General features: G+C 38.8%; 1 protein-coding gene across 1 annotated transcript in view; it reads left to right on the top strand.

The window, feature by feature from the left end:
* Window positions 1-4,403: 4,403 nt before the first annotated feature.
* Window positions 4,404-27,582, top strand: part of PRTG (protogenin) — a 128,814-nt gene continuing 105,635 nt past the window's right edge. The window contains exons 1-2 of the mRNA XM_029238541.1: window positions 4,404-4,546; window positions 6,764-7,066. Of these exons, the coding sequence (XP_029094374.1) occupies window positions 4,453-4,546; window positions 6,764-7,066 (397 nt within the window). The 5' untranslated portion in view covers window positions 4,404-4,452. The remainder of the gene's footprint in view (window positions 4,547-6,763; window positions 7,067-27,582) is intronic.

Below are 27,582 nucleotides of genomic sequence, written 5' to 3'. Positions count from 1 at the left end.
CATCATACGTGTTGTGATACATATATATTTTTTCCTTTATCCATTCATCCATTGATGAACAATTTAGATTGCTTCCACATCTTGGCTATATGAATAATGTTGCAATGAACATGGGTGTGCAAATATCTCTTCAAGATCCTATTTTCAATTATTTTAGATGTATACCTAGAGTGGGATTGCTGGATCGTATTGTAGTTCTGTTTTAATTTTTTGAGGAACCGCCACACTGTTTTCCATAGCAGCCACACCATTTTTCAGTCCCATGAAGAGTTACCACCACTTTTAAAATAATCCATTTCAGAATGTTTCTGATGGCAAATATTAAGCTCATCAGTGAGTGATTTCTTTTCTTGTTTTAATTAATTAATTATTTTATTTATTTTTGGCTGCATCGGGTCTTTGTTGCTGCTTGCGGGCTTTCTCTAGTTGCGGTGAGCAGGGGCTACTCTTTGTTGCGGTGTGCGGGCTTCTCATTGCGGTGGTTTCTCTTGTTGCGGAGCACGGGCTCTAGGTGCGTGGACTTCAGTAGTTGTGGCACACGGGCCTAGTTGCTCCACAGCATGTGGGATCTTCCTGGACCAGGGCTCGAACCCTTGTCCCCTACATTGGCAGGTGGATTCTTAACCACTGAGCCCACCACCAGGGAAGTCCCTAGTGAGTGATTTCTTAAATCACATGAAGATCATAGCATGTGATCCTCATCCAGGGCCTGGCCACCTAACCAACATAGTAGGAGCTCAACTCCAGAAAAATAAAATTGAACAACTCAGACTTTTGCTGCGTTTTCTCATTCTCTGTGCTTCATAAGCATATACAAATGGTCCTATGATTCCATAGAACCAGATAATGTTTAGAGGCCAGAGGGCTGTAAGATCATTTTGTACAGCTCCATAATTTGGTGGGAGAAGTTATGTCATTTTTCCCTCCGAAGGCTAGGAGTCTTGAATTTATTTAGAGAAAACTGATTCCTTTTTTTTTTCTTTTTTTAACCTACCATCATCAGATTTCAGTTCTCTTTTAACTATATAGGCTCTACCCTTTTTGGCTTGAACATAATTGTCCTTGTTTTAGAATATAGAATAGCCCTAAGCAAAATAGGGCTTAGGTAGTTGTTTATATCAATGAGATTTTTTCCTTCAAGGGGGTAACTTTGGGAGGTTAAACACCTGGGCTTTTCTTACCTCTTTCAGGACCAGCTTAGGAACTATTCCAGTAAGTCATTATTGTCACCATCAGTGTAATCACCAAAAAAATTAATCAGATTTGACTCTTAAAAACCTGAGTATTGCAAAATTAAACCCACTCTAAAAGGACACAGATTTGGCACTAGCGGGAATATTTACTCACAAAATAATAATAGCAATTATTTATAGAGCTATGCACCAGGTACTTTCCATGCATTCTATCACAGTGCCCCATTGGTATTATACCTATTCCGATTAAACAGATGAGGTTTGAGAGCATAACTAACTTGTCTACATAAGACTGAAATTGGAACTCTAGTCTGTCAGACACTCAAAACTATGCTCTTGGGCTTCCCTGGTGGTGCAGTGGTTGAGAATCGGCCTGCCAATGCAGGGGACACGGGTTCGAGCCCTGGTCCGGGAAGATCCCACGTGCCGCGGAGCAACTAGGCCTGTGAGCCACAACTACTGAGCCTGCGCGTCTGGAGCTTGTGCTCTGCAACGAGAGGCCGCGACAGTGAGAGGCCTGCGCACCGCGATGAAGAGTGGCCCCCGCTTGCCGCAACTAGAGAAAGCCCTCACACAGAAACAGAGACCCAACACAGCAAAAATAAATAAAAGAGACTTAAAAGGTACAAGTTTAAAAAACAACAACAACAACAAAAAAACTGTGCTCTTAGCCATTGCAGCGTTACTTACTATACGCAAGGCACTGCAGTGGAATCTGTGGGGCATTGGAGAACTAGGTAACAAGTCCTTAGGTAGCTTATGCCGCCTACTACCTGACATAAGACAAGTATTATACATGAAAGAAAGTGTAACTGTCCAAGAAGACATGTACTGTGTTATTTAAAGAAGTATGCTATAAATTCTGAAGCCGACAGGAATAGGAGGGAAGGGAGGGAGGGATGGAGGGGGAGAGGAAGAGAGGAAGGATGGAAAGAAGGAAGGAAGGAGAAAGAAGGAAAAAAGGAAAGAAATAAAGAAGTTTAAATTTAAAGACATAAAGTATACAGTGGAAAGGGCAACAAATCAGAAGCCATGGATTCTGGTTTCTAGTTACTACTTACTAATAAGTGACCTAGGGTATACTGTAAATTTTATATAATATGGTATAACTACATCATCAGGGGAAGTTTATTGCTGCCCAACATGGGACAGTAAATATATCAGAAAAGTTTAATCTCATCACACTATATATATGTATCATATATATCATATATATTATATTATTTTCACATTAGATGCAATGCTATGTTCTTCCCCAATACAAGTCAAGGTCCAAAGCCATCTTAAAAGAATCAAAGGCTCCTATGATTAATTGAAATGTTAAAGAAAAGGCAAAGTGGCAGTTTAAAAGAAGTTCTTCCCTTGCTTTTTAGCTTATCTCTCCCCTCCCCCCAGCCTTTATTCTTCTGATTTACTCAAAAAGGAGAGCATAAAAGCATCTTATTAGCAATTCTTATCCAGGAAATATAAGCACTTAGGACCAATTGAAAGGGAACTGGGAGAAGGGGGAGTTAAGAGGGAGAAGACTGTCATACAATAAAAAAAATCTAGTTTAGTAGGCACACAGTTAAGAATATCACTTTGTGTATTTCTGATTTATCAGATGTTTAAAACATCCCTGCAAATGTTTTATTACCTCTAAACATTTCCCCTTTCCATGAACCTTTACTCCGCTGCTTAGAAATACTTGAAATTCATCTTAATTATAAGTCAGCTTTTGGAAGCAATAGAGCCCAGGGTATTACATGCAGTTAAGTTGAAATTGTTAAGTAGACTGATCCCTATTATAGTAAGCTTCCGGGGAAGGTTACTTCCAGCAGATGTACTAAAACTGTTGATTCCTCCTCCTTTTTTTTTTTTTTTTCTCATAAGGAGGATTTTTGGAACATGCTAAAGGCAGCGAGTGTGTTGATGTCCTAGTGACAAAAGCTAGATTTCTGTCAGCTGCTTTCATGAAGGTTAGCTTTTAGCCTGTGCCCTCATCATGGCCATAGATTTAGTTTTGGGTTAGGAAACGCTAATCCACATGTAAATGTTCTCCATGATCCACACATGTTTAGCAGTCTGATTACATTTTTAATGTACCTTTTAACTCCTCTTGTTATCCTTAATTTTAAGAGATGTGAACAAATTCACATTTGTGTCTTTCCTAGTCAGTTTAACTTCTAACCAGGTAGTATCAACGCCTAGTCCCCTAGACCCAGCTCGGAGAACCTAGAAATCTCATCTGGCCTCAACTCTCAGCACAGGGCCTTTTATGTGCACAGCTCTCACGAATTAAAGAACTTTAGGTTGAGAAAGAGATAACAAAACGTCTCCCCAAACGGTAATTGTTCATTTCAGGGCACTCTTCAGAGATGTTTTTAAGCCAGGGCTGCATCTCACGAGGGCAGGGAGGACAGAAACCGTCTCCAAATGTCGGGGCTTATCTCCCGGAGATGCCTCCAGTGTAGCTGACAAATCTCCGAAGTGGGAAATAGTTTTCCCTCCACAGGGCCTCGGCGTGTGAGCGAAGGAGGGGGATGGGCAGGGGCCATCAGGGGAGAAGTCTCCGGCCTTTTCACGTCTCTCAACACCATCCCTCCCTCACCCCGCCTCCTCCTTCCCCGAATCCTAAACAGGCCCGGGGGTGGAGGGGAGTGGTCTGGGGCGGGGTGGGGGGGGGGAAGAGGGGTCCGGGGGCAGGCCAGGCCGGGCCAGGAGGCTCGGCCTTTGTGGCTCTGTCCTCGACGGCGGGGGGGGGGCGGGGGGGGGAGGGGAGCCAGAGGGGGTGGGGAAGCGGGCTGGAGACCCTCAGCCGGGGCTTGACCCCCAGGTGCATTGTCCGGCGGGGCCCGCCCCCTCCCCCCGGGGCCGCGACCCGGCCGCCACTGGGCCCCCTCCCAGCGTCTCCCTCCGCGGCCGCGCCGACCTCGCGGTCCCCAGACCAGGGGCCAGATGTAGAAAGTAGTCCCGAGGCCGGCAGCGGCGGCGCTGTCCACTCCACCGCCCCCGCCCTCTCCAGCCGCCGCCTCACTCCGCCCCCCGGGCCGGACGCTCGGGCCCCCCCGCCTCCTGCGAGCTGGTGTCCGTGCGCCGGCCTTGCCGCGCCCGAAGAGACCAGCCGCCGGCCGCGCCGTGCCACGCCACGCCGGTGCCCGAGCGGGAAGCCCAGGCTGCGCGCGTCCAACCGCCGCGCGGAGAGCGCCCGGAGGAGGGAGCCGGCAGGCGGACAGCGGCTGCGGGGCGGCCGGGGAGCATGCCCACCCAACCCTGCTGAATGGCGCCTTCCCTGAGACCCCTCGCCCGGCCGCGGCCGCCAGGGATGCTGCTCGGCGCGCTCCTGCTCCTGCCGGTCCTCGGCCCCGTTCCAGGTGGGCGCGCTTTCTTCTGTGCCGGTGGGGCGTGAGAGAGCGCGAGTGGGCAGGGGAAGGAGGCAACCGGGTGTGTGTGTGTTGGGGGGGGCGGCGGGTCCTTCGCGGGGGCGCTGACCCCCAGTCTCTGCCCCCTCCCAGCAGCTAGTCGGGAGCTGCCGCTGGAGCGCGAGGTACCGGCGGGCTCTGCGGGGGCGCGGGTGGCGGTGGGCGCCTCTCGCAGCGCCCGCCCCTCCCCGCTGCGCTCCCCCGGCCGCGCGCTGCGGGCCGGCGCCCGCCGTCCACTCTCGCCCCTTTCTCCTCGCGCCATTGTCCGCGCTCCGGCCGCGTACTCGCCTTCGGGGCCAGCCTGGGCTCCGCGCAGGCCGTCCTTCAGCCGGGGCCGCCGCGGCCGCACGTGGCTTTATTTATATTGTTTCCTTAGTGGCAGCCTTGCGGCGCAGGGGGCGCCGCGTTTCCGCGCGGCTTCCCCTGTTTGCAGTGGCGGCTTCCCCACGTTTTAGGGCGGGGGAGAGAATAGGTGAACTCAGCGCCCAGGTCAGACCCCTAAGTGCCCCCACTTTCCCGGATCCGGATCGAACTAGGAGGAGACGGGAGGGGTGGAATTGGAAAGAGAAGAGGAGTGGAAGTTTTGTGGCCCATTTGTGCCCCGGAGGGGAGGGAGAAGGGTCCCGAAGCTGAGAAGGAAGGTATCTAAGTAGGGTTTATTTCTAACAGCTAGGGATTTGGGGGCAGGGCCTGAGATATGTGCGAATCTGAAGATCCCTCCAAACTCCAGGTTAGCCTTGAGCAAACTTGGATGAACTAATTCTTCTCTTTTGACGTGTTGCTTTATTCTTAAAGAGTTAAAAATTGTAAAGTGGATGCGGGGTCCGCGGGGAGAAGAGGTGTTAAGAATTGGTTGTTTTATTTGTTTACAGGTTACAAACCCCAGACTTTCGTGGGTTTTTTGTTTTGTTTGTTTGTTTCCTGGAGGAGTTAGTTTTCTATTAGCAAGAGAAAAGGATCAAAGTCAGATGTGACTCGGAAACACAATGGGCGCCTTCCGGAGTGGTCCTCGCTACGCGGGCTATTAGGGTCGCTCGTGTCGCCCTGGGCATCCATTAGGAGAAGTCGGCAGCCAGGGCGTGGGAGCGTGACTAGTGTGTGAGGTTTGGAGGACCTGCCTTGATGAGAAACAGAGATCAGTCCCGGGGATTGGTACTCATGAATTCAAGACAATCAGAAGGAAGATGAAATGCCCTCCGCCCCTAAACCCCTCATACTCTACTCGGCTCCAATCAATATGCAAGACTTAAGCTAACCTTTGCGCTAAATGCAGGAGGTGACAGGGTATTAGTTGGTCATCGGATGCTTTTTTCCTGACGGGGACCCGGGACGATGTGTATGCCTAGCATAAAGCCTTTACTCTGCTCTGATAAAAATGTGTATTGGTTGATTAAGCAATCTCCTATCCCTGTTAGACAGTAAGGACCAATTAGTCATACATTTTTTTCCAACAGTTGGTAGTTCTAAAAAAAATGAAATAGAAGTTTCCTAATCCGATCACCCACTGAGTACAAGCAGCAAGAGTTAGCAACTTTTCAAAGTCAAATGTTTGTCTTTTAAATACCTACCATACTCTGCAGAAATTAAGTAAATGGGTCTCTTTCAAGGAGCAGAGACGAGAGTCCTTGCTATAAAAGGGCAGATATAAAAGTGCAAACTTGTCATCTGTCACAAAAGATAAACGCACTTCCCAAAGGAGTAGGTACCAGGGGTTTCAAAAACTCTTCAAGGGACAAGGAAATAAACTTGCTTGTTCACAGAGTCGGAATTTTGCTAATGATTTCTTGTAAAATTAGACTTTTACGACTTACTCTGTTCAAGATCTTTTTGACAAGCTTGTAAAAGTAAGCAAACAGCTTGTGCTCAAGAGTTTTCCTGATGATTTTGAAACTCTAGCAAGGTACTTGAGGACAGAATTCTTAAAAGGGGTAAAAGTTATTGAAATCTTCCCTATGCTTTTTAGTATAAGATGTTGTAAAAAGATTTCTCTGATTTGTTGAGAAGGTTAGCTGAAACTTAGATTGGTTTATTAAGGTGTTTGTAAGTTAACTAATATGGTTTGTTAAACTTTGTCTCATTACACTCTGAATATGTGTTTTACAATTGTGTGTTAAGAAATGATTTTACACTTATAATTCTGGGTATGCCTTTCCCCCCTTTTCCTTTTAGGAGTATGGTGCTTTAGCGAACTGTTTTTTATCAAAGAGCCACAGGATATAACTGTCACAAGAAAGGACCCAGTCGTTTTAGATTGCCAGGCTCATGGAGAAGTTCCTATTAAGGTCACTTGGTTGAAAAATGGAGCAAAAGTGTCTGAAAATAAGCGGATCCAGGTTCTGTCCAATGGCTCTTTATACATCAGTGAGGTGGAAGGCAAGCGAGGAGAGCAGTCTGATGAAGGATTTTATCAGTGCTTGGCCATGAACAAACATGGAGCCATTCTTAGTCAAAAAGCTCATCTGACCTTATCAAGTAAGTGTTTAAGTTCTTGGTTGTTTGACGTTTTTCACTGCTGCATTTTGATGATTTCTCAATTCATTAGCATGCTAACCTGAAAAATCACACAAACATTAAGAATTTTCCTGGAGACAGTAGTTGATGCTAACTAAGGCATGCATAAAAATCTGAGGAAAAAAATATCTAAATTCGAATGAGTGATTTAGAACAGAAGTCCCATTAGGTTTAGAACACCAAAACCTGTAGAGGTGGCTTTGTATAAATTTGTTTCAAACTGTGAAAAAAGTTGGATGAAAAGTTTGACCAACACAACAAAAGTTGTTCTAAAATCTCATTTTTGTAAATTAATAATTAAATTTTGAAAATCACAAGCAACTTTTTCTGCTTTGTAGATGGCCCTTAAGTGCTAAATCTTTTGTGTAGCCCAAGCTTCCATTTCTCTGACTGCTTTAAGATCACCCATGTTGCTTTTTAATTGATAGAGAGGGCATTGGTCAGTAACTCCCAAGCCTTTGAAGTATTCCTAGGCTTTTCCTGCTGGGAGAGAAAGAGATTAAGGCCATTTCCATATTATGCCTAATGGACTTAAACCAGATCTGCCCACTTTTTTCCAGTTGTCATAAAGTTTGCTGTCTAATGATTTCCTTTGTATTAACAACCCAGTCAGATCAACCATTTGTCCAAGTGACCCACTGCTTGGTGGTTGCCCTGGTAACTGTTGAGTGTAAACACGGGCCTAGGATAGTTAGAGAACTCCTTGTTTTCATTGAGGCTTTCCACCTCTTCAGGTGATCAAATACCCTGCACTCAAGATTACAAAAGACAATGTAAACCTTAAGACAAAACAAAACACAGCACAACTGTATTTTAAAAATAGTTTTACAGGCATCCTAGCTACAAGTGTTTGTTAATCCACAAAAGATAGATTTTGCACTATACCTACAAATTGATCATTTACAAGATTAACAATAGGAGGAGGGAGCTCTTGAGATAACGTCATAATCTTTAAGAAATAGTTTCTTCAGGGTCTCCACAGTTGAAATTCAGCTATTGGTGGGGGTTTCTTAGGTGACTTTATTGTAACAGTCCATGGCCATATTCATGCCATCCTCATTTCAGTAATATATTTTATTTGTACAATAATAATTAATAGTGGAAAATAAATTGCAAGCAAAGATATTCTTGTATTGAAAAATGTCAGAAAAGTAGAGGTTTCCAATTCTAGTCCCCCTCCCCCAGAATAGTATAAACCTGAGAGAATGTCTGATAAACTCCTTTTTTTTTGCTGTGATCATTGGCCAATAATCATCTTTTTGTGTTGTTGTTGTTGGGTAGTGGTTTTTCAGTACAGTATTGTTTTCAGGATAGTGTGCTTTTTATGCTTATGTCCTGTTCATTTAATTTTTGTCTAATGTAAAATTGTTCTATAGAGTTGTAATTTTTCTACCTTTTTGGGTTTGTGGAATATTGTGTTTTCATATCCAGGAACTGTAACTTGTATTACCTTGCCAGAGAGGAGAGGGGCAGGATGGAAAGGTGGAGGGGGGCAGATGGGCTTTGAAAGATGAATCATTTGTCATGACCACACGGTATTTCCAGGACCTCCTTAGAAGCCTGACAATTCTAAGGCACTCAGAAATACTTTGAAAATACACAGAGCTTTCAGTTTTCATAAATAAAGTCTGAACAGTATTAACATAGTAATAGTGAAACAATGTTAATATTGGCTTTTTGAGTAGCGTTGGATTTTGTATCTTTATAAAAATTATTAATGACAAATATTTTATTAGATGTGAATCATTTTGAAGGCTTTTGTGGTGAAGTATTCATATTTTAAGTATCAAAAACTTTCCAGTTAAACTATGTAGAACATTGCTTTGCTGTTAAATATCAACTGTAGTATGTTAGTTATAGGAACCACACTTTTCATAGGCACACATTTTATTTAACTTGCTAGGAAATTGCATTCAGTATTGTAGATTTAAAATAAGAAATGCATAGTGGGTTTAGATTTTTCTTTAGAAATGAAATTTCTTAGAGATTTGAAATTCACCAAGTTAGTTCTGATATCTGAGAAGCAATGTCCAATGACATTGTCGTCTCAGATGACTTTATCCTGTGTTCATGGTAAGATGTTATACGAATTAAACAGGAAGAGAATAGGCATTAAGTGGACATTCTGTTTTTGTGGGGTTTTTTTAAAAGGTTGGTTCTCTCCTAGTTAGTGAAAGCAGCAGGGTGCAAGTATGTTCTTTTTATTTTCTGGTCAAGGATTTTGTCAGCAAGCATTATCTTTTAGTTCTGAAATGTAATAAGTAGATCTGCACCTGGAAATCTAAAACTTTAATCTGTGCAAGTTTTAGATTTTTAACACAGGCAATCAAGTCTTGGTTTCTAAACTTAGGAACTAGAAGCTGAAAGTTGCACTCTAGGCAAGAATTCCATTATTCATGTGTAAATTAGGAATTCACAGGGTTAAAAGGTTAGAAACTGGCCAGGATGAGGTTTACCCTTGTGATAAAGAGCAGATGACCCTCATTCATTGGCCGAAGCTTTCATGTAGCTCTTCTGCAAAGTTAGTTATTGCCATGAATTGTTCTTGAGGAATGCAGAAATTCAAATGTGAACAGGCCTTTCCTTAAGTGTCACTATGGAGCCTTATCTCCCAGGCACATCAGAGCTGGCTGTGGGGACAAGGTTCCTCCCCAAAGGCCTGGAGGCTTTGCTTTCCTGTTGTTCATCCAAGCACAAAAGGATTTGTCTAACTTAGTTTTTCTAAGGCATCCCATTTTTAAAGGAAAGTATAGGGTTAAAGTAATATTTAGTTTTTTTAAAAAGTTAATCCTTTTTATTGATAGCCATTTTAGCCATTTTACATTTTCATGTAATGGAATAGAAAAGGGAGTAATGTGAGAGGCTCTTTTTCTAGTTGTATACAATAGTAAGAACAGAATATTAAACCATTTCCCATAAATTTCAGTATTTTTAACTGAGAATCAAATTTTCACTTTCATAGGTGCTAAGTCTTCACTACATAAATAATCTAATTTAAATATTTTAGGAGTGAGAAGTAATCTATGACATCTTGACATTTCTTGCATTCTAATTGTTGAAGATAAATTTCATAGGAAAGCATTAGTGTGGTAAAATGGTCTCATATTTCAACAAGTTTAAATTAAGATGAGACATTTGAGAGAAGTAAAGGAGGAGGCAGGTTGTGTTCTCTGATGTGTAGAAGACTGGCCAGTAAGCTAGTGATTGAACAGGAAGCTGGTTGTTTATTTCCTTTCCATAAAAGGTGGAAATTGAAGTCTTAGGATAGAGGGAAAGAGAACATAAAGCTGGCTTATATTTGTTGGGTTTTTCAGGACTGTTTACTTGGGTGCAAAATAATTTTTTAAATGAGCATTTGTAGCTGGAAGACCATAGGAATTATTATAACTTTATGATGGATTTTTTTCTCCAAAATTTTGAGATTAGTTTTAGCATCCATAAAATTGTTTTTTGGGGGGTGTCTATTTCTGTAATTTTATGTAGCAGTAGTTGTTTCCTGTAAAAGGATGTAGGTGGTTTTCCATGAATAAAATGTTTATTACTTCAGTTTAAGTTGAGATGAAACTTGAAGTTTTTTGATGAGATCAATGAAAAACTGTTCTGTGAGTGTGGTTCCTAGCTTAAAGAGTAGTACATAAATTATAGCTCAAAGCTGATCTTGAAATGTGAAGTTAAAATGTATTGAAAACATTTAGAGTCATGTTCGAAAGAAAAGAGGGTGGGTGGTATATTGAAAAGAGAAAGGTAAGAGCTATGAGACTATTAGCCTAGATTTTGAATTTTATTAATGATCCTGGACCCAAGGTGGGCAAGAGTTTGCTTCATTGTCACTTTTTTATTGAGATTTGTAAATGCTGTAAAGGACATTGTCTCTTACCTGTGTGCATGTTCACTTCAAATCAAGCTGTTAACAGTTACTTGCCCTCACTTAAGAGTGCTAACACAAAAGTAAAAGTTGTTTGATTTTGGAAAAATGAGACAGATTGAGATATTTAGAGAGACCAATCTACCAACATTGTAGAAAAGGTTCAGATGGTGCTTTCTGGGTCTAAGAAAAATCATCTTTAAAGAGAAGGGGGTATGGTTCAAAAGTACATATTTAAATTAAAAATTTACTAGCTTAAAATTGCATAAGTTAAATCAGGGAAGTAAAAGCACATGTAGTTCTACAGGCTCATTTACAATGATACCTGGTTCTTAAAGTCTGTCTACCTAAAAGGTTTATCAGGTACCTGGTGATCTCTGGGTAATGGAACCAGTTTTTCCCACTTTGCACTTGATTAGTGAGGATCATTTCTTGTCTGCAGAAACCTGTAACGCTATCTCACTGTTTTTCAAAGTTGTTGGATTTTTTATTTTTCAATGAAGCAGGGTCCACTGAGGGGTAGAATTATAATTTGCTTTAAGATGTATAAATGTGTTTGTTTATTTTATTTTTGTCCAGCTTCTTAATGGAATTTTGAAAGGGCATTTGGTATGGCCCTCTTGTGTCAACTAGCTCTGATTATTCTAAAGAAAGGCCCTAACTCTCAGCACTTGTTTGCCCAGGCATTTGTTGTCATTGCTCCTGAATTTAACAGCTGGGCCTATTGATGAAGTCCAGAGCAGTTTAAAAGAATAGCAGAAAACAAATCTCTTAAGCAGGGTGTTAGGTTGAAGGAGTATTTCAATTAATAAGTACATGCATTTGAGGTTACTTTTTTGAAAACCCTAATATTCTTGACTACAATTTTGAGAGATGATTTTTATTTCTCCTAGGCAGAGGTGCTCAGTTAGGGTTGATTACTTTCAGCTTTTAAACTGGCAATTACTATTTTTTTTTAATGGGCATTTTATTTTTCTTTAATTTTTAAATTTTTAATTTACTTTTGGCTGTGTTGGGTCTCTGTTGCTGCATGCGGGCTTTCTCTAGTTGCCGCGAGCAGGAGCTACTCTTCGTTGAGGTGCACGGGCTTCTCATTGCAGTGGCTTCTCTTGTTGTGGAGCACGGGCTCTAGGAGTGTGCCGGCTTCAGTAGCTGTGGCTCACGGGCTCTAGAGCACAGGCTCAGTAGTTGTGGCGCACGGGCTTAGTTGCTCCGTGGCACGTAGGATCTTCCCAGACCAGGGCTTGAACCCGAGTCCCCTGCATTGGCAGGCGGATTCTTATGCACTGCGCCACCAGGGAAACCCGGCAATTACGATTAATATGAAAATAATAATGTTAAGTCAGGCATTTTGCTGAGGATTATAGTTGAATTTTAAAAACAGCACTGATTATTGATATGTTTTAAGAGAAATTCTAAAAGTTGTACCCCAAATAAAGTTTTTGTTGTCAGTCAGGGCTATTTTATTTTTTAATTTATTTTAAAAATATATTAATTTATTTCTTTGGTTGTGCCAAGGCTTAGTTGCAGCACGTGGGATCTCTTAGTCGCGGCATGTGGGATCTTAGTTTCCTGACCAGGGATCGAACCTTGGCTCCCTGCATTGGGAGCACAAAGTCTTAATCACCGGACCACCAGGGAAGTCCCAGTCAGGGCTGTTTTAGTACTTCTGAGAGTTTATAGTGTTCAGACTCTTTATTAAAACATTTTTAAAACTCTCATTTGGTAAAAACTCTTGGTAAATGAGAGGAGGAAGAAGATATGGTTGTAATCATTGAAGCAGCATTGGAAGTCGTCCTAACATGGTAATCTGCACAGAGCAAATTCACAGTCAACAGTTGACAATGATGTACAAAAAAGGTAAAAATGTTCCAAATTACTTTCAGCAGCTATAATTCTGAAGCCAAGTGAACTGCTTTAGGGATATGTATTGCAGAGGATAAAGGTGTCATCCTCACAAAGGTCTCTGACACTAATCTGACAAATACTTTCCTGACTTTTACATTCCTTGGTTTTTTCTCTTTTTTTAACCTCTGGTTCTCAGAAACTGCTTTTGATGAGCTTTAAAAGCCAAATTCTTATAGACTGAGCAGAAGGCGTGAATTTAAAATGTTTGGGTTTTTTTTTTTTAAGTTTCTGGAGGGTTTGCCTTTTTCTTGTGTTCGTATATATATATTTTACAGCTTTAGCGTTTGTAGTGGCTAGATTAATCAAGTAACTATTGGAGAATGCAATCATTGTTCAGGGTCCTGGTTTCAAACTTGTATCCTCATTGGATTTGTTGTTAGGACTGATGGAAAGAAAATTTTTGCTTTATGAAACTGTAGTAAATCCCTGTTTAGAACAGTGTGACAGTTTTTTTTAATGATATTGCTTTATATAGACTACTTTCTCTAAATAAATCATATTCCTTTGGAATAATCCTCCAAAATGACCTTTTTATTGTTTTGTAGTCTTTTTAGTACTACTCAGAATGGATCATCCACTCCACCAACATTTACCAAATAAGTAAATAAAAAAATAAATTTCTTTTTTTTTTTTTTTTTTTTTTCAGCTGTGGATTACATTTCTCAGGGTTTCTCAGCCTTGGGGCAATTGACATTTTGGACTAGGTAATTGTTCATTGCAGAGGCTGACTTTTGCAATGTAGGATGTGTAGCAGCATCTCTGGCCTCTATACACCAGATGCCAATAGCGCCCCTTCCTAGTTGTGGCGACCAAAGAATGTGTTTTGGGAGGCAAAATCACCCCTGGTTGAGAGCCACTGATGTTTCTGAGAGTAGTGCAAAAGTTCTTTCCAAGTGTCACTAGGCCATTAGTATTTTAACTGTTTCTGTGTTAACTTGATATTCAACTTTTTTTGGTTTTAGCAGTGTTAAATTTATTGATTGGAGACGACTTACTATTTTTAGGTACTGTCAAGGAAGCTTGATAAAGAAATGTATTTGGATTGTTGTTTGTCTAATTTGGAGTGATGCCTTTCCATCCCTTTTCACACATAGTACATTGAAAACTGCTACTAAGAGTTTACCCTTCTATAGGTTCATTCATTTTGATTTCAATATTTCAGATCTTTTTGGGGGGATATCTAGTCTAAGAGTAAATGCAAATTTCATTTAACTGTGTTCACATAGCACCTTTTCTTTCTTGATGTGATGGACACCATAGTTGAAGAGATACGAAAAATCTCCATGTGTGGTTAATGTTAGAGAACATCTTTTGTGATGCTCTGCATGGTGAGAAGTAAAACTGTATGAGATTAACAGCCCAGAGAATAACATTTGCTGTGTGGTACGTTTTTCATTGGGTGAATGGTTAACAGAACTCTTTTCAGCTAATTCAGTGGTACCATAGACTTATTCTGGGCAGAAGCAATTTCACTTCTGCAGATAATGATGTAAAGATGGTAGCATCTTGTGAGGGCATCAAGGGGTGACAGAAAGGAAAAGAATTAGACACTAAAGTATGTTAACTAATACATAGAAAGTCACAGGCAAGTTGAGTGGTTATTATTGAAATATTTGTTTTAGATTACTTAGTAGTAGTGGGCAGGGACTTCATAGTTTTTATCTTTCCCAAGATATCACTCTATGTGTGTGCTTCCGTTTTGATTAAGCTGTTTATGCTAGTAAAAGTTATGATTGTTGCTACATGCAGTTAGTCACCGGTAGAGGCCCGTAGCCACTGGTGGCTCAAGTGGGCAAGTTGAGATAGATGAAGGAGGAAGCAGAATATTTTAATGAGTGATTCTAGTGCTGAGCAAGTCTGGCTAAACGTTTTTGGCACCATGTGTTCTATGCCAAAAACGTTACTTGGAGTAGAACAAATCATCAGTTAGTTCAAAATAGAAGAGAAGAATGCACATTTTCATTATATTTGAGGAAAACAGTGTTTGAGTCAAAACAGAATTTTAATATTCTTGAGCGCTTATTTTCCTGTCCTTGTAGTCATTTCATAAAGAAATTATGAAGTTGACAATTTCCAACAGCTGGTAAATACTCTTCATGCTGCTAAATTTTTACTGAGTTGCTGGGAGGGGTGAGGTGGGAAAGCAGAAAGAATGACAAAAAGGCAGAAGAGCCAAGCATTAGTGCCTTTTCCATTGTTGGTGACTTACATGACTTTAGACAAATCACTTAATCATTCTCATCCTTGTCAGATCCTTGTCTTATCTGTAAAAATAGGTACCTGGGGGGAAAAAAGGGAGGGATGGATATTGAGCAACACAGTGCCCTTAGTTTTTTAATTCTGTTATTGTAATTCTAAGTAAATGGCCAATAAATTATATTTTTTGTAAGGCTGAGTCCAATCACATTGCAAGAGAACCATTTAAGTCATTGAGAAAAAATGTTTAAAAGCTAGTCAGTTATTTAACTTGGTACTTTTAAGGATTCATACTCTTGCAGTGGACCTTAGGAAGATCTGCTTTTGGAGATGGGGAGGCCTTAAACCAATACTGATAATTTGAACTAGTACTATTTTTAAGAGTCTAGAAAAATAAATTACTTTGGGATTGGACAATTCAGAATAGCTGTGCTGCTTTGAAGGTTGACGTAGTGTAGGAGAGGTATAACTTTACGAATATGTATCTGGTTCTGCTAATAATTAATAGTGTATTCTAATGTTTATTGACTCGGTGTTTAAAAAAATAGTGCTGGTTTCATCTTAAGAGAGTTTTGCTAATGTTATTAGTGTTTTAATAGAAATAGATTATACTGGCTTCCCCACTACAACCGCCAATTCCTGTTAAGAATGATAAGGTTTAATTTTTCCTCCAGCTTTCAAACTGAATTAGCTTGAGTCCCTCTGATTGGATTTAAAGTAATTTCGATTAAAGTACTGACCTCAAACTGGACACATAACAAGAAAAAAATGCTTTGATGTTGGTATTGCATTTTGGTATTTTTTTTTAAAAGGGAGTTCACAAATTTTCTTAAATAATTTTATCAGCTAAATGTGTTCACTGTTTTCTTAATAAAAAGAATTCACTTTTTGTATATTTAAGAAAGCCATATTTTCATGCTCTGACTTAGTAATACTTTTAACATAATTTTAACTGAGGGACCAACTTCAGTAAAGCAATAAGATTACCAAAAGTTTCACCAAAAGCATTATGAATGTTATCCCAGTGATGGAATATTTCTTCAAAGCCTATAAGTATCTTTACCTGGATGATTTACCACATTTTTAGAAATCTGTGATAATTAATACTTGAAAGAAAGTACACAGACAGAAGAAACTTTGTGAAATTTAAGTTTAATTTTCAGTCTACCAGTTGTCAACTTGGAAGCTCTGATATTTAGGGAAAAAATTTTACTGCTTAGCACAAGGTACAGTGAGAAATTATAAGTGGATCCACAGTTGGTCAGTAGAAAGATGATAATTTTCTTACCGTACTAGAATCGACTCCACCATTCTTTTTATTTTTTTTAATTGAGATATAGTTAATGTACAATATTATGTAACTTACAGGTGAACAACATAGTGATTCACAAATTTTAAAAGTTATACTCCATTTATAATTATTATAAAATATTGCCTATATTCCCTGTGTTTACAATATATCCTTGTAGCTTATTTATTTTATACTTAGCAGTTTGTACCTCTTACTCCCTTACCCCTATTTTACCACTCCCTGCTTCCCTCTCCCCACTGGTAACCACGAGTTCTCTATATCTGTAACACTGTTTCTTTTTGTTATATTCACTAGTTTGTTGTAGTTTTTAGATTCCACAAATAAATGATGTCGTATAGTATTTATCTTTCTCTGACTTATTTCACTTAGCATAATATTCTCCAAGTCCATCCATGTTGTTGCAAATGGCAAAATTTCATTCTTTTTTATGGATGAGTAGAATTGTACGTATATGTATACCACATATTCTTTATCCATTCATCTGTTGATAGACATTCAGGTTGCCTCCATATCTTGGCTATTGTAAATAATGCTGCTATGAATGTTAGGGTACATCATGTATCTTTTTGAATTAGTGTTTTGGTTTTTTTTGGGGGGGGACATATATACCCAGGAGTGGAATTGCTGGGTCATACGGTTTTAGTATTTTGAGAAACCTCCATACTGTTTTCTGTAGTGGCTGCACCAATTTACATTCCCACCAGTAGTGTACAACAGTGCCCTTTTCTCCACATCATCACCAACATTGTTATTTTTGTTCTTTTTGATGATAGCCATTCTGACAGGTGTGTGGTGATAGCTCATTGTGGTTTTAATTTGCATTTCTCTGATGATCAACAATATTGATCATCTTTTCATGTGCCTGTTAGCCATCTGTATGTCTTCTTTAGAATAATGTCTATTCAGGTCTTTTGCCAATTTTTTAATCAGGTTGGTTTTTTTTTGATATTAAGTTGTATGAGCTGTTTATATATTTTGGATATTAACCCCTTATCAGTCATATCATTTGTAAATATTTTCTCCCATTCAGTAGGTTACCTTTTCATTTTGTCGATGGTTTCCTTTGCTGCTCAAAAGCTTTTAAGTTTAATTAGATCCCATTTGTTTATTTGTGCTTTTATTTCCTTTGCTTTAGGAGACAGATCCAAAAAAACACTGCTACAGTTTATGTCAGAGTGTTCTGCCTATGTTCTCCTCTAGGAGTTTTATGGTTTCCACTCTACCATTCTTTATCAGAACAGAAGGAAAGTGATTAATCAAAGTTTTTTCCTATTAGACAACTTTCCAAAGGGGATGACATTTTTAGAAAATAAAAGACAAAGAAAATACATTATTATTTTCCACTGATCTCCAAACTTTTAAAGACTTGTTTAGATACTGGCTATGAACATTTTGAAGAGAGAACCTTAAGATCGGTAAAACTTATCCTATAGTCAGTGGAGAGTCCTTGCTTCCTAATTTGACTTGCAGTATCATTCTGCCTTTCTCTAACATGAGTAAAGAGCACAAGTTGTAGTCTTAGAAATTTCTATTTTGCAAATAATAAAGATGAAGCTGGAAGGAGTTAACTGCCTTATCCAAGGGCACAGCTGCTAGATCTGAGACCAGAGCTCAGGTTTGCTAATTCTTGTCATGAATTTGAAATGCTTAAATGAAGATTTTGTCCTGTGTATTGTGTGGAAGTGTGTCTTATTATATTCAAATATCGCTTCACACCCAGAATATAGAAAAGTGAATGGTAATGGGGTTGACCCTGAGGTTAAAGATACTTCTTACATTTCTTTTTTTTTTTTTTTTTTTGCGGTACGCGAGCCTCTCACTGTTGTGGCCTCTCCCGTTGCGGAGCACAGGCTCCGGACGCGCAGGTTCAGCGGCCATGGCTCACGGGCCCAGCCGCTCCGCGGCATGTGGGATCTTCCCGGACCGGGGCACGAACCCGTGTCGCCTGCATCAGCAGGCGGACTCTCAGCCACTGTGCCACCAGGGAAGCCCTACATTTCTTAATATTTATGTTAAAAATATTTTATCATTGTGAAACTTACTCTTTACTGTACTTATATAAGGTTTTGATGTTGTTCTTGTTGATGTAGTGAAAATCACTAATGTGTTTATATTTTTACTGGTCCTGTAACACTTCATGGAACTTCTTTTCTTGTGGATAACTTCAATGTGGGGAGATTGAGCTCTTGTCCCTTTAGAGGCTCAGTGTTTGTTGATACATCTGTCCAAATGGAAGTTTCATCTAAAGCAGTGATTTTCAGTGTGTCTTTGAAGAACCTCCGATGGAGTGAGACTCTTTTGTAATTAAAAGGTTGGTTTTTTGTTTTTTTCTTTTAATGAAAACTACTATTTATTTATTTATTTGCTTGCTTGCTTGCCATGCTGCACAGTTTGCGGGATCTTAGTTCCCTGACCAGGGATCCAACTCAGGCCCTCAGCACTGAAAGGGCAGAGTTGTAACCACTGGGCCACTGGGAATTACCCAAAAGGTTGAGTTTTAAATAAATGGTTGAGCATGTGTCATTATTATCTTATGGGAAGAGGGGCATAGTGACAGCCTATATCTAGCTTGGAAATGGTTTTTATAACGACAGTTTTATTGAGATAGAATTCACATACCACAAAGTTCACCCTCTCAAAGTGTACAAGTCAGTAGGTTTTGTGCATCTGTCACCACTGTCTAATTCTAGATTATATCCATCACCCCAGAAAGAAACCCCACACCTCCCAACTCTCCCCTCCGCTATTCCCTGGAACCACTAATCCAGTTTTTGTCTCTGTAGATTTGCGTTTTCTGGATATATTATAAAAATGGAATCATACAGTATGTGGACTTTTGTGTCTGGCTTCTTTCACTTAGCATAATATTTTCAAGGTTCCTCCATGTTTTAGCATGTGTCAGTACTTCATTCCTTTTTGGGGGCTGAATAAGATTCTGTTGTGTGATATACCATCTAGTCATCTGTTGATGGACACTTACTTGGATTGTTTCCATCTTTAGGCTATTTTGAATAATTCTGCAATGAACATTAGCACATAAATATTTGTTTGAGTCCCTCTTTTCAGTTCTTTTGGGCGTATACATAGTAGTGGAATTGCTAGGTCATCTGATAATTCTACATTTAACCTTTTGAGGAGACACCAAACATCTTTTCATGTGCATATTGGCCATTTGTATATTTTCTTTGGAGAAATATCTATTCAAGTTTTTTGCCCATTTAAAAAAATTGGGTTGTTGATCGTTGTGTTGTTGAGTTGTAGGAGTTACTTATGTATTCCAGACAGTAAACCCTTATAAATTATATGATTTACAAATATTTTCTCCAATTCTGTATTTTTTTCATTTCACTTTCTTGATAATATTCTTTGATGCACAAAAGTTTTTAATTTCGATAAGGTCCAGTTGATTTTTTCTATTGTTGCTTGTGCTTTTGGTGCTGTATCTAAGAATCCATTACCACATCCAGTGGTAGGAGTCCAAACTCACACTTTTGCATATGGAAATCCAGTTGTCCTACCACCACTTGTTGAAGAGAATGTTGATTCCGCATTGAATAAACTTGACATCCTTGTTGAAATCAATTTGCCATAGGTATATAGGGTGTGTTTCTAAACTCTAAATTCTGTTCCATTGGCCTATATGCCTGTACCATGCTATTTTGATTATTGTAGCTTTGTAGTAAGTTTTTAAATCAGGAAATGTAAGTCATCCAACTTTGTTCTTCTTTCCTAAGACTGTTTTGGCTATTCATGGCTCTTTGCAATTCCATATGAATTTTAGGATTGGCTTTTCCATTTCTGTTGGGTTGGCCAAAAAGTTCCTTCTGTTTTTAAATAAAAATAAAAGACACATTTTTCATTTTCACCAAGAACTTTATGGAACAACATATTCACTGTTTTGTTCCACTACCTTCTGCCATTTTTCAGGCAACTTCGTAATTCCGTCTTCCCAAAACTTTTTATCTTTTTGAGCAAAGAACTGTTCCAGGTGCCTTTTACAGTCTTCCAGGGAATTGAAATTTTTCCCATTAAGAGAATTTTGTAAAGACGAAAATAAATGGGAATCTGAATGTGCAATGTCTGGTGAGTATGACAGATGAATCAGAACTTCCCAGCCAAGCTGTAACAATCTTTGCCTGGTCATCAAAGAAACATGCGGTCTTGCATTATCCTGATGGAAAATTATACATTTTCTGTTGACTAACTCTGGACGCGTTTTGTCGAATGCTGCTTTCAGTTGGTCTGATTGGAAGCAGTACTTGTTGGAATTAATCATTTGGTTTTCTGAAAGGTGCTCATCATAGAGCTTCCAATCCCACCATATACACAACATCACCTTCTTTGGATGAAGACCGGCCTTTGTTGTGGTTGGTGGTGATTCATTTCACTTGCCCCACGATTTCTTCCGTTCCACATTATTGCACAGTGTCCACTTTTCATTGCCTGTCACAATTTGTTTTAAAAACAATGTTTTCATTATGTTTAAGTAGAGAATCGCATACGGAAATACAGTCAAGAAGGTTTTTTTGCTTCACTTATGTGGAACCCAAACATTAAAGCGATTCACATAACCAAGCTGGTGCAAATGATTTTCAGCGCTTGAATTGGATATTTTGAGTGTGTTGGCTATCTTTTGCCTGGTATAATGTTGATTGTTCTCAATTAATGTCTCGATTTGATCTCTATCAACTTCAGCTGGTCCACCCGACCAAAGAGCATCGTCCAGCGAGAAATCTCCAGCACGAAACTTCGCAAACCACTTTTGACATGTTCAATCAGTCACAGCACCTTCTCCATACACTGCACAAATCTTTTTTTCCGTTTCAGTTGCATTTTTACCTTTCTTGAAATAATAAAGCATAATAGGCTGAAAATATTGGTTTTTTCTTCCATCTTCAATATTAAAATGGCTACCCCAAAATTCACCAGTTTGGTAAGTCTTTTTTTTTTTTTTTTTTTTTTTTTTTTTTTTGCGGTACGCGGGCCTCTCACTGTTGTGGCCTCTTCTGTTGCGGAGCACAGGCTCCGGACGCGCAGACTCAGCGGCCATGGCTCACGGGCCCAGCTGCTCCACGGCATGTGGGATCTTCCCGGACTGGGGCACGAACCCGTGTTCCCTGCATCGGCAGGCGGACTCTCAGCCACTCTGCCACCAGGGAAGCCCTGGTAAGTCTTTTTTTAAATGCAAGCTGATATGACAGCTGTCACGTACAACCTAACAAAATTGTTTCGAATGAAGTTAAAGACAACTAAGTGCTACTAGAGCCATCTTTCGGAAAACAACCGAACAAACCTTTTGGCCATCCCAATACATGAAAGAATGTGGCGTGTTGATATGGATTGCATTAAATATGTAGATTGCTTTGGGTAATATTGATATATTAACAATATGAAGTCTTCCAGTTCACGAACAGCATATCTTTCTGTTTATTTAGGTCTTTATTTTCTTTCAGCAATATTTCACAGTTTTCATTGTACAAATATTTCATCTTTTTGGTGAAATTTATTTGTCACTATTTTATTCTTTCAGATGCTTTTGTAAATAGAACAGTTTATTATGGGTGTATATACACACAATGGCTTTATGTGTATCATAAAGCCATTGTGTCAATCTTGTATCCTGAAATTCTTCTGAATTGATTTATTAGCTTTAGTAGCTTTCTTACAGATTCTTTGGAGTCATATATATATATATACATGTATATATAAAATCATGTCATCTGTGAATGATACAGTTTTACTTATTTTTCTCCATTGGATGTATTTTATATCTTTTTATTATCTGATTGCCCTGGCTAGAACTTCTATGTTGAATAACCTCTGTTTCCAGTTCTCAGAGCAGAAATATGGCTATTATTACTGCAAGGACTGCAGCATATGATGGGAAAATACTTATGTGAGGTACCTACAGGGTACCAACAAGGTTTACTTCAAGGAGTTTTGCAGAACTTGCACAAGTCTTATAACCCTTACCAAGTGAAGAATATCACCTATCAAGTAAATCAGATGTTTGCATTTTGTGTCTGAATTCGGTGGCGGTAGAGAGTTTTAGTGTGTTTTCTTGAGTGTATTTTCTAAAAGAGGCTAGGTTCTCAATGACCTTAGGTTTTGATTGCTTTTTAGTAGGAGTTGTAGAAATAATACTCAACTAGGAAATGGGGCTTCAGTGAATGTTTCCTTCTGCCCTTGCAAATCTTGGTCTTATTAACCTCTTACTGAAACTTACCTCATGTGCATTATGGAAGAATATTTGCTTTACCTGCTGTTCAGAGTCTACTGTAAATAAAAGAAGCAAACTGAAAAATAGACTACTTTTCTACCAAAAATGTGTGTTTGTGTGTGTGTGTGTGTATATCTGTGTGTATGTGTATGTGTATAAGGAGCTTTCTGTCTTTCACCATTGAGTGTGATGTTAGCTGTGGGGTTTTCATAAATGCCCTTTATCATGTTGAGAAAGTTCCCTTCTACTCCTAGGTTTCTGAATGTTTATTCACGAAAAGATGTTGGATTTTTTCACATGCCTTTTCTGTATCAGTTGAGATCATATAGGTTTTTTTCCTGTGTTCTGTTAATGTTATATATTACATTGATTAATTTTCTTCTATTGAACCACTTTTGTGTTAAGATAAATCCTACTTGGTCAGTACAGTCCTTTTAATATGATGTTGAATTCAATTTGCTAGTAGTTTGTTGAGATTCTGCATCTATATACATAAGGGTATTGGTCTGTAATTTTCTTTTCTTGTGATGTCTGCCTAGCTTTGGTATTAGAGTTGGCCTCATAGAATGAGTTACGAAGTATTCCTTTCTCTTCTGTTTTTTGGAAGAATTTGGGAAGGATTGGTGTTCATTTTAATTTAAATGTTTGGTAGAATTCACCAATGAAGCCATCTCGTCCTGAACTTTTATTTGTTGAGAGGTTTTTATTACTGATTCAGTCTCTTTGCTTAGTATAAGTCTGTTGTGATTTTCGATTTCTGAGTCATTTAGGTAATTTGTATGTTTTTGGAATTTATCCATTTCATCTAAGTTATCTAATTTGTTGGTGTACAATTATTTATAGTATTCTCTTATAATCTTTTTAAAAAAATTTTTTGTAAGGTCGATAATAATGCTCCTGCTTTCATTTCTTATTTTAGTTATTTATGTCTTCTCTCCATTTTTTTTTCTTTGTCAGTCTAACTAAAGATTTGTCAATTCTGTTCATCTTTTCAAAGAACCAGTTTTTGGCTTTGTTGATATTATATGCGTGTGTGTGTGTGTGTATGTGTGTGTGTGTGTGTGTGTATATATATATATATATACATATATATGTTTTGCTATCCTGTATTTCATTGATCTCTACTTCAATCTTTATTATTTTCCTCTTTATACTAGCTAGATTTAGTGTTTACTTTTTTTTCTATTTCCTCAAGGTATAGTTTAGGTTATTATTTTGAAAGCTTTCTTCTTTTTTAATGTACACATTTATAGGTGCATATCTCCCTCTGAGCACTGTCATAAATTTTGGTATGTTTTATTTTCATTTGTCTCAAAATACTTTCTTTTATTTTGGTAATTTCTTCCTTGACCCATTGGTTAAGAGTGTGTTGTTTAATTTCCACATATGTGTGTTTTCCAGTTTTCCTTCTGTGCTTTAACTTCTAGCTTCATTCCATCGTGATTGGAGAAAATATTTTGTATCAACTTAATACTTAAAAATGTATTGAGGGCTTCCCTGGTGGCGCAGTGGTTGAGAGTCCGCCTGCTGATGCAGGGGACAAGGGTTCGTGCCCCGGTCTGGGAAGATCCCACGTGCCGCAGAGCGGCTGGGCCCGTGAGCCATGGCCGCTGAGCCTGCGCGTCTGGAGCCTGTGCTCCGCAACAGGAGAGGCCACAACAGTGAGAGGCCCGCGTACCACACACACACACACACAAAAAAAAGTATTGAGACTTGTTTTGTGGCCCAACGTATAGCCTATCCTGGAGAATGTCCCATGTGTACTTGAGGAAAATGTATCTTCTACTCTTGTTGGCTAGAGTGTCTTTATATGTCTTATTAGGTCTAGTTGGTTTATAGTGTTCTTTAAATCCCCTATTTCCCCACAGATCTTCTGTCTGGATGTTCTGTCCATTATCGAATGTCTTGTACTGAAGCCTCTAAATGTTATTGTAGAACTCTCTGTTTCTCCCTTCAATTTTGTCAGTGTTTGCCTCATATATTTTGGGATTTTGTTGTTCTTTGCACATATATTTATAATTGTTATTTTTCTTGATAAATTGACCTGTTTAGCTGTATATAATGTCCTCCCTTGTCTCTTGTAACAGTTTTTGACTTAAAGTCTATTTTGTCTGATACTAGCATAACCCCTCAGCTCTCTTTTAGTTACCATTTGCATGGAATACCTTTGACCGTTTTTTCACTTTCAACCTGTTTGTTTCTTTGGATGTAAAGTGATTCTCTTGAAGACAGCATATAGTTAATAAATCATTTTTTAATCCATTGCACCAACCTTTGTGTTTAATCCACTTATATTTAATGTAATTACTGATAAAGAAGGATTTCTGCCATTTGATATTTTTTTAATATGTCTTGCATGTTTTTTTGTCCCTCATTTTCTCCACTACTGTATTCTTTTGTGTTTAGTTGATTTTTTCATGGTGAACCATTTTGACTCCCTTCTCATTTCCCTTTGTCTATATTTTTTAGATAGTTCTTTGTAGTTACCATAGGGATTATATTTAACATTCTAAATTTATAACAATCTAGTTTGAATTGATACCATCCTAGCTTTAGTAGCATGCAAAACTCTGCTTCTATGCAGCTTAGTCTCCCCTTTTATGTTATTGTGATATGTTACATCTTTCTATCATATGTGCCCAGTAATATAGATTTATAATTATTTTTATGCTTTTGTCTTTTAAATTATGTAGGAAATAAAAAGTGGAGGTGCAAACCAAAAATATGTTAGTTCTGACTTTAATATTTTCCTATTTAGTTACATTTACTGGAGATCTTTATTTCTTCATATGGCTTTGAGTTACTGTCTAGTATCATTTCTTTTCAACATGAAGGATTTCCTTTAGCATTTCTTGTAGGGCCAGTCTAGTAATGAGCTTCCTTAGCTTTCATTTATCTAGAAATGTGTTAATTTCTGCCTCATTTCTGAAGGACAGTTTTATTGGATATACAATTCTTGGTTTATAGTTTTTTCTGTCACTTCATGTCATTCCACTGTCTTCTGGCCTCCATGGTCTCTGAGGAGAAACCAACTGTTAATTTTATTGAGGAATGATAAGTACACGACAGGTCTCTTCTCTCTTGCTGTTTTCAAGATTTTCTATTTGCCTTTGTCTTACAACAGTTTGGTTATAAGTATATTTATGTGCATATCTCTCTTAATTCATCCTCTTGGAGTTCATAGAACTTGGGCTTTCATCAAACTTGGAAAGTTTTCAGCCATTATTTTCTCAAATATTCTTTGTACCACATTCTCTCTTTCTTCTTCTTCTGGAACTCCCACAGTGCATATGATGATCTGTTCAGTGGTGTCCCTTAGGTTCTTTCACCCATCTTTGTTTTTGCAGATCATTATGTTCTTCCCTTATGGCTTTATTTTTGTCTTTTCTTTCATGTTTTTAAACATTCTAAATCATTATCTTGCAGTTTTCTTCAACTTTACTGTTATCTCAAGTTCTTGAGGTGCCAACCTCCTCGTTTTCTACATCTGGTGATTTTCCTTAGGGCAGATGGTTTCCTTATGTGACTTGTAATCTTTTATTATGAGCTCATCTTCACTACGGCTTAATATATCCTATATTATGGAAGTGTTTTTTTCTGTTTGGTGCCCCACAGTTTCACTGGTCATGGACCAATTTGGGGACTAATTCTTGGCTGCTTTACATTATTTATATAATTTTATAATCTACACCAGTGTGTAGTAAAGGCCAGGGGTTTATGTTTGTCACGGGAAACATTTCTTCTCATCTAGAATAAACCCTCCTTGTTGCTAATCTTACCGGTGGGTGAGTTTTTCTACTGACTCTTTCTTCAGGTGCTCCTGGGATATCAGCTTCAGGTCTCAGTTATTTATGTTGTGATGGAACAAAACCAGTTTCTCTTCCTAGAAGCCTCCAGTGCCTGTAGCCACCTCTGGACCATCATGGCACCAGGCCAAAGTTTACTATTCTGTCCTTGCCCTTAAATTTTTGTTAGTGCTGGTGATGTTGTTTTGAATATGTTCTGTACAGCATTTCTACGTGGTTTTAGTGGGAGAGGGCATCTGTATTTACTCAGCCTACCGTTTTGTAGGAAGTGAAAAGGATGGCATCTTGAAGAATCTCTTCCTACCTCAGAAACTACACGCCTGATCTTTGAGGACTTAGTTCCTAACTTCTTAACTTCACATCTCTGCATAATCCTAACTCTCTTCGTTTTATTTCTCATCATCCCTCCCAGCTACATTTCTGTCTTTCCTTCCTTGTTGTTTCAGCCCCGTCCTAGTTAGTGGGATTTTTCAGTGACCTTGACTTATGTTCCCTTCCACTGCCAGAGCACCCAGGAAAATGCTTCGCACATTGTAGACATTAAAGCACTTACTGGTTTGTTGAGAATCGTGTGTTTAGGCTTATTTCTGACTTGGCACTGTCATTCGTTGCTTCAACAAATAGTGATTGAAAGCCTACTCTGCTAGGTCCTGAGAATCCCGCAATTAATTAAAAAAAAAAGTCCCTGACCTCAGTGATAGGTGAGTGGGAGCAAGGAATTCATAAATAAATAATATTTAGAACAGTATGGTTGTGCAGTAGTAGAGTGTATTTTTGGTAGAGCTGCATATGTAATATTATTTTTTCCAACTTTATGTTGAAAAATTTTAAATCAATAGAAAAGTGGCAGGATAGTATAATGAACACCTGAATACGTTTCACTTAGATTCTTAGCTGTTCATTAAAATGTTGCCACATTTACTTCATCCTTCTCACTCTCTCTAAAAATGTAAGTTGCAGACATCATAACATTTCACCTCTAAATACTTCCCTATGCATCTCCAAGTCTGGGGTGGGAGGTGGGAGGTACTTAGGGAGAGATACTTGTGGTAGTGATGCCTAAGCTAAATTTTAAAGGAAAACTAGATTTTAGTTAGATGAGGGAGGTGATTAGTCCAGTAAGGTACAATAGTAAGAAACAACATGTTATGTGTGGAATAACAAGCTTTT

This window comes from Monodon monoceros, unplaced genomic scaffold (assembly GCF_005190385.1).
Source record: "Monodon monoceros isolate NGI ecotype Baffin Bay Population unplaced genomic scaffold, NGI_Narwhal_1 Super_Scaffold_21, whole genome shotgun sequence".
Lineage (NCBI taxonomy): Eukaryota > Metazoa > Chordata > Mammalia > Artiodactyla > Monodontidae > Monodon > Monodon monoceros.
The sequence above is the reverse complement of the archived record's forward strand: the minus strand, read 5'-3'. Positions and strand labels throughout refer to the sequence as shown.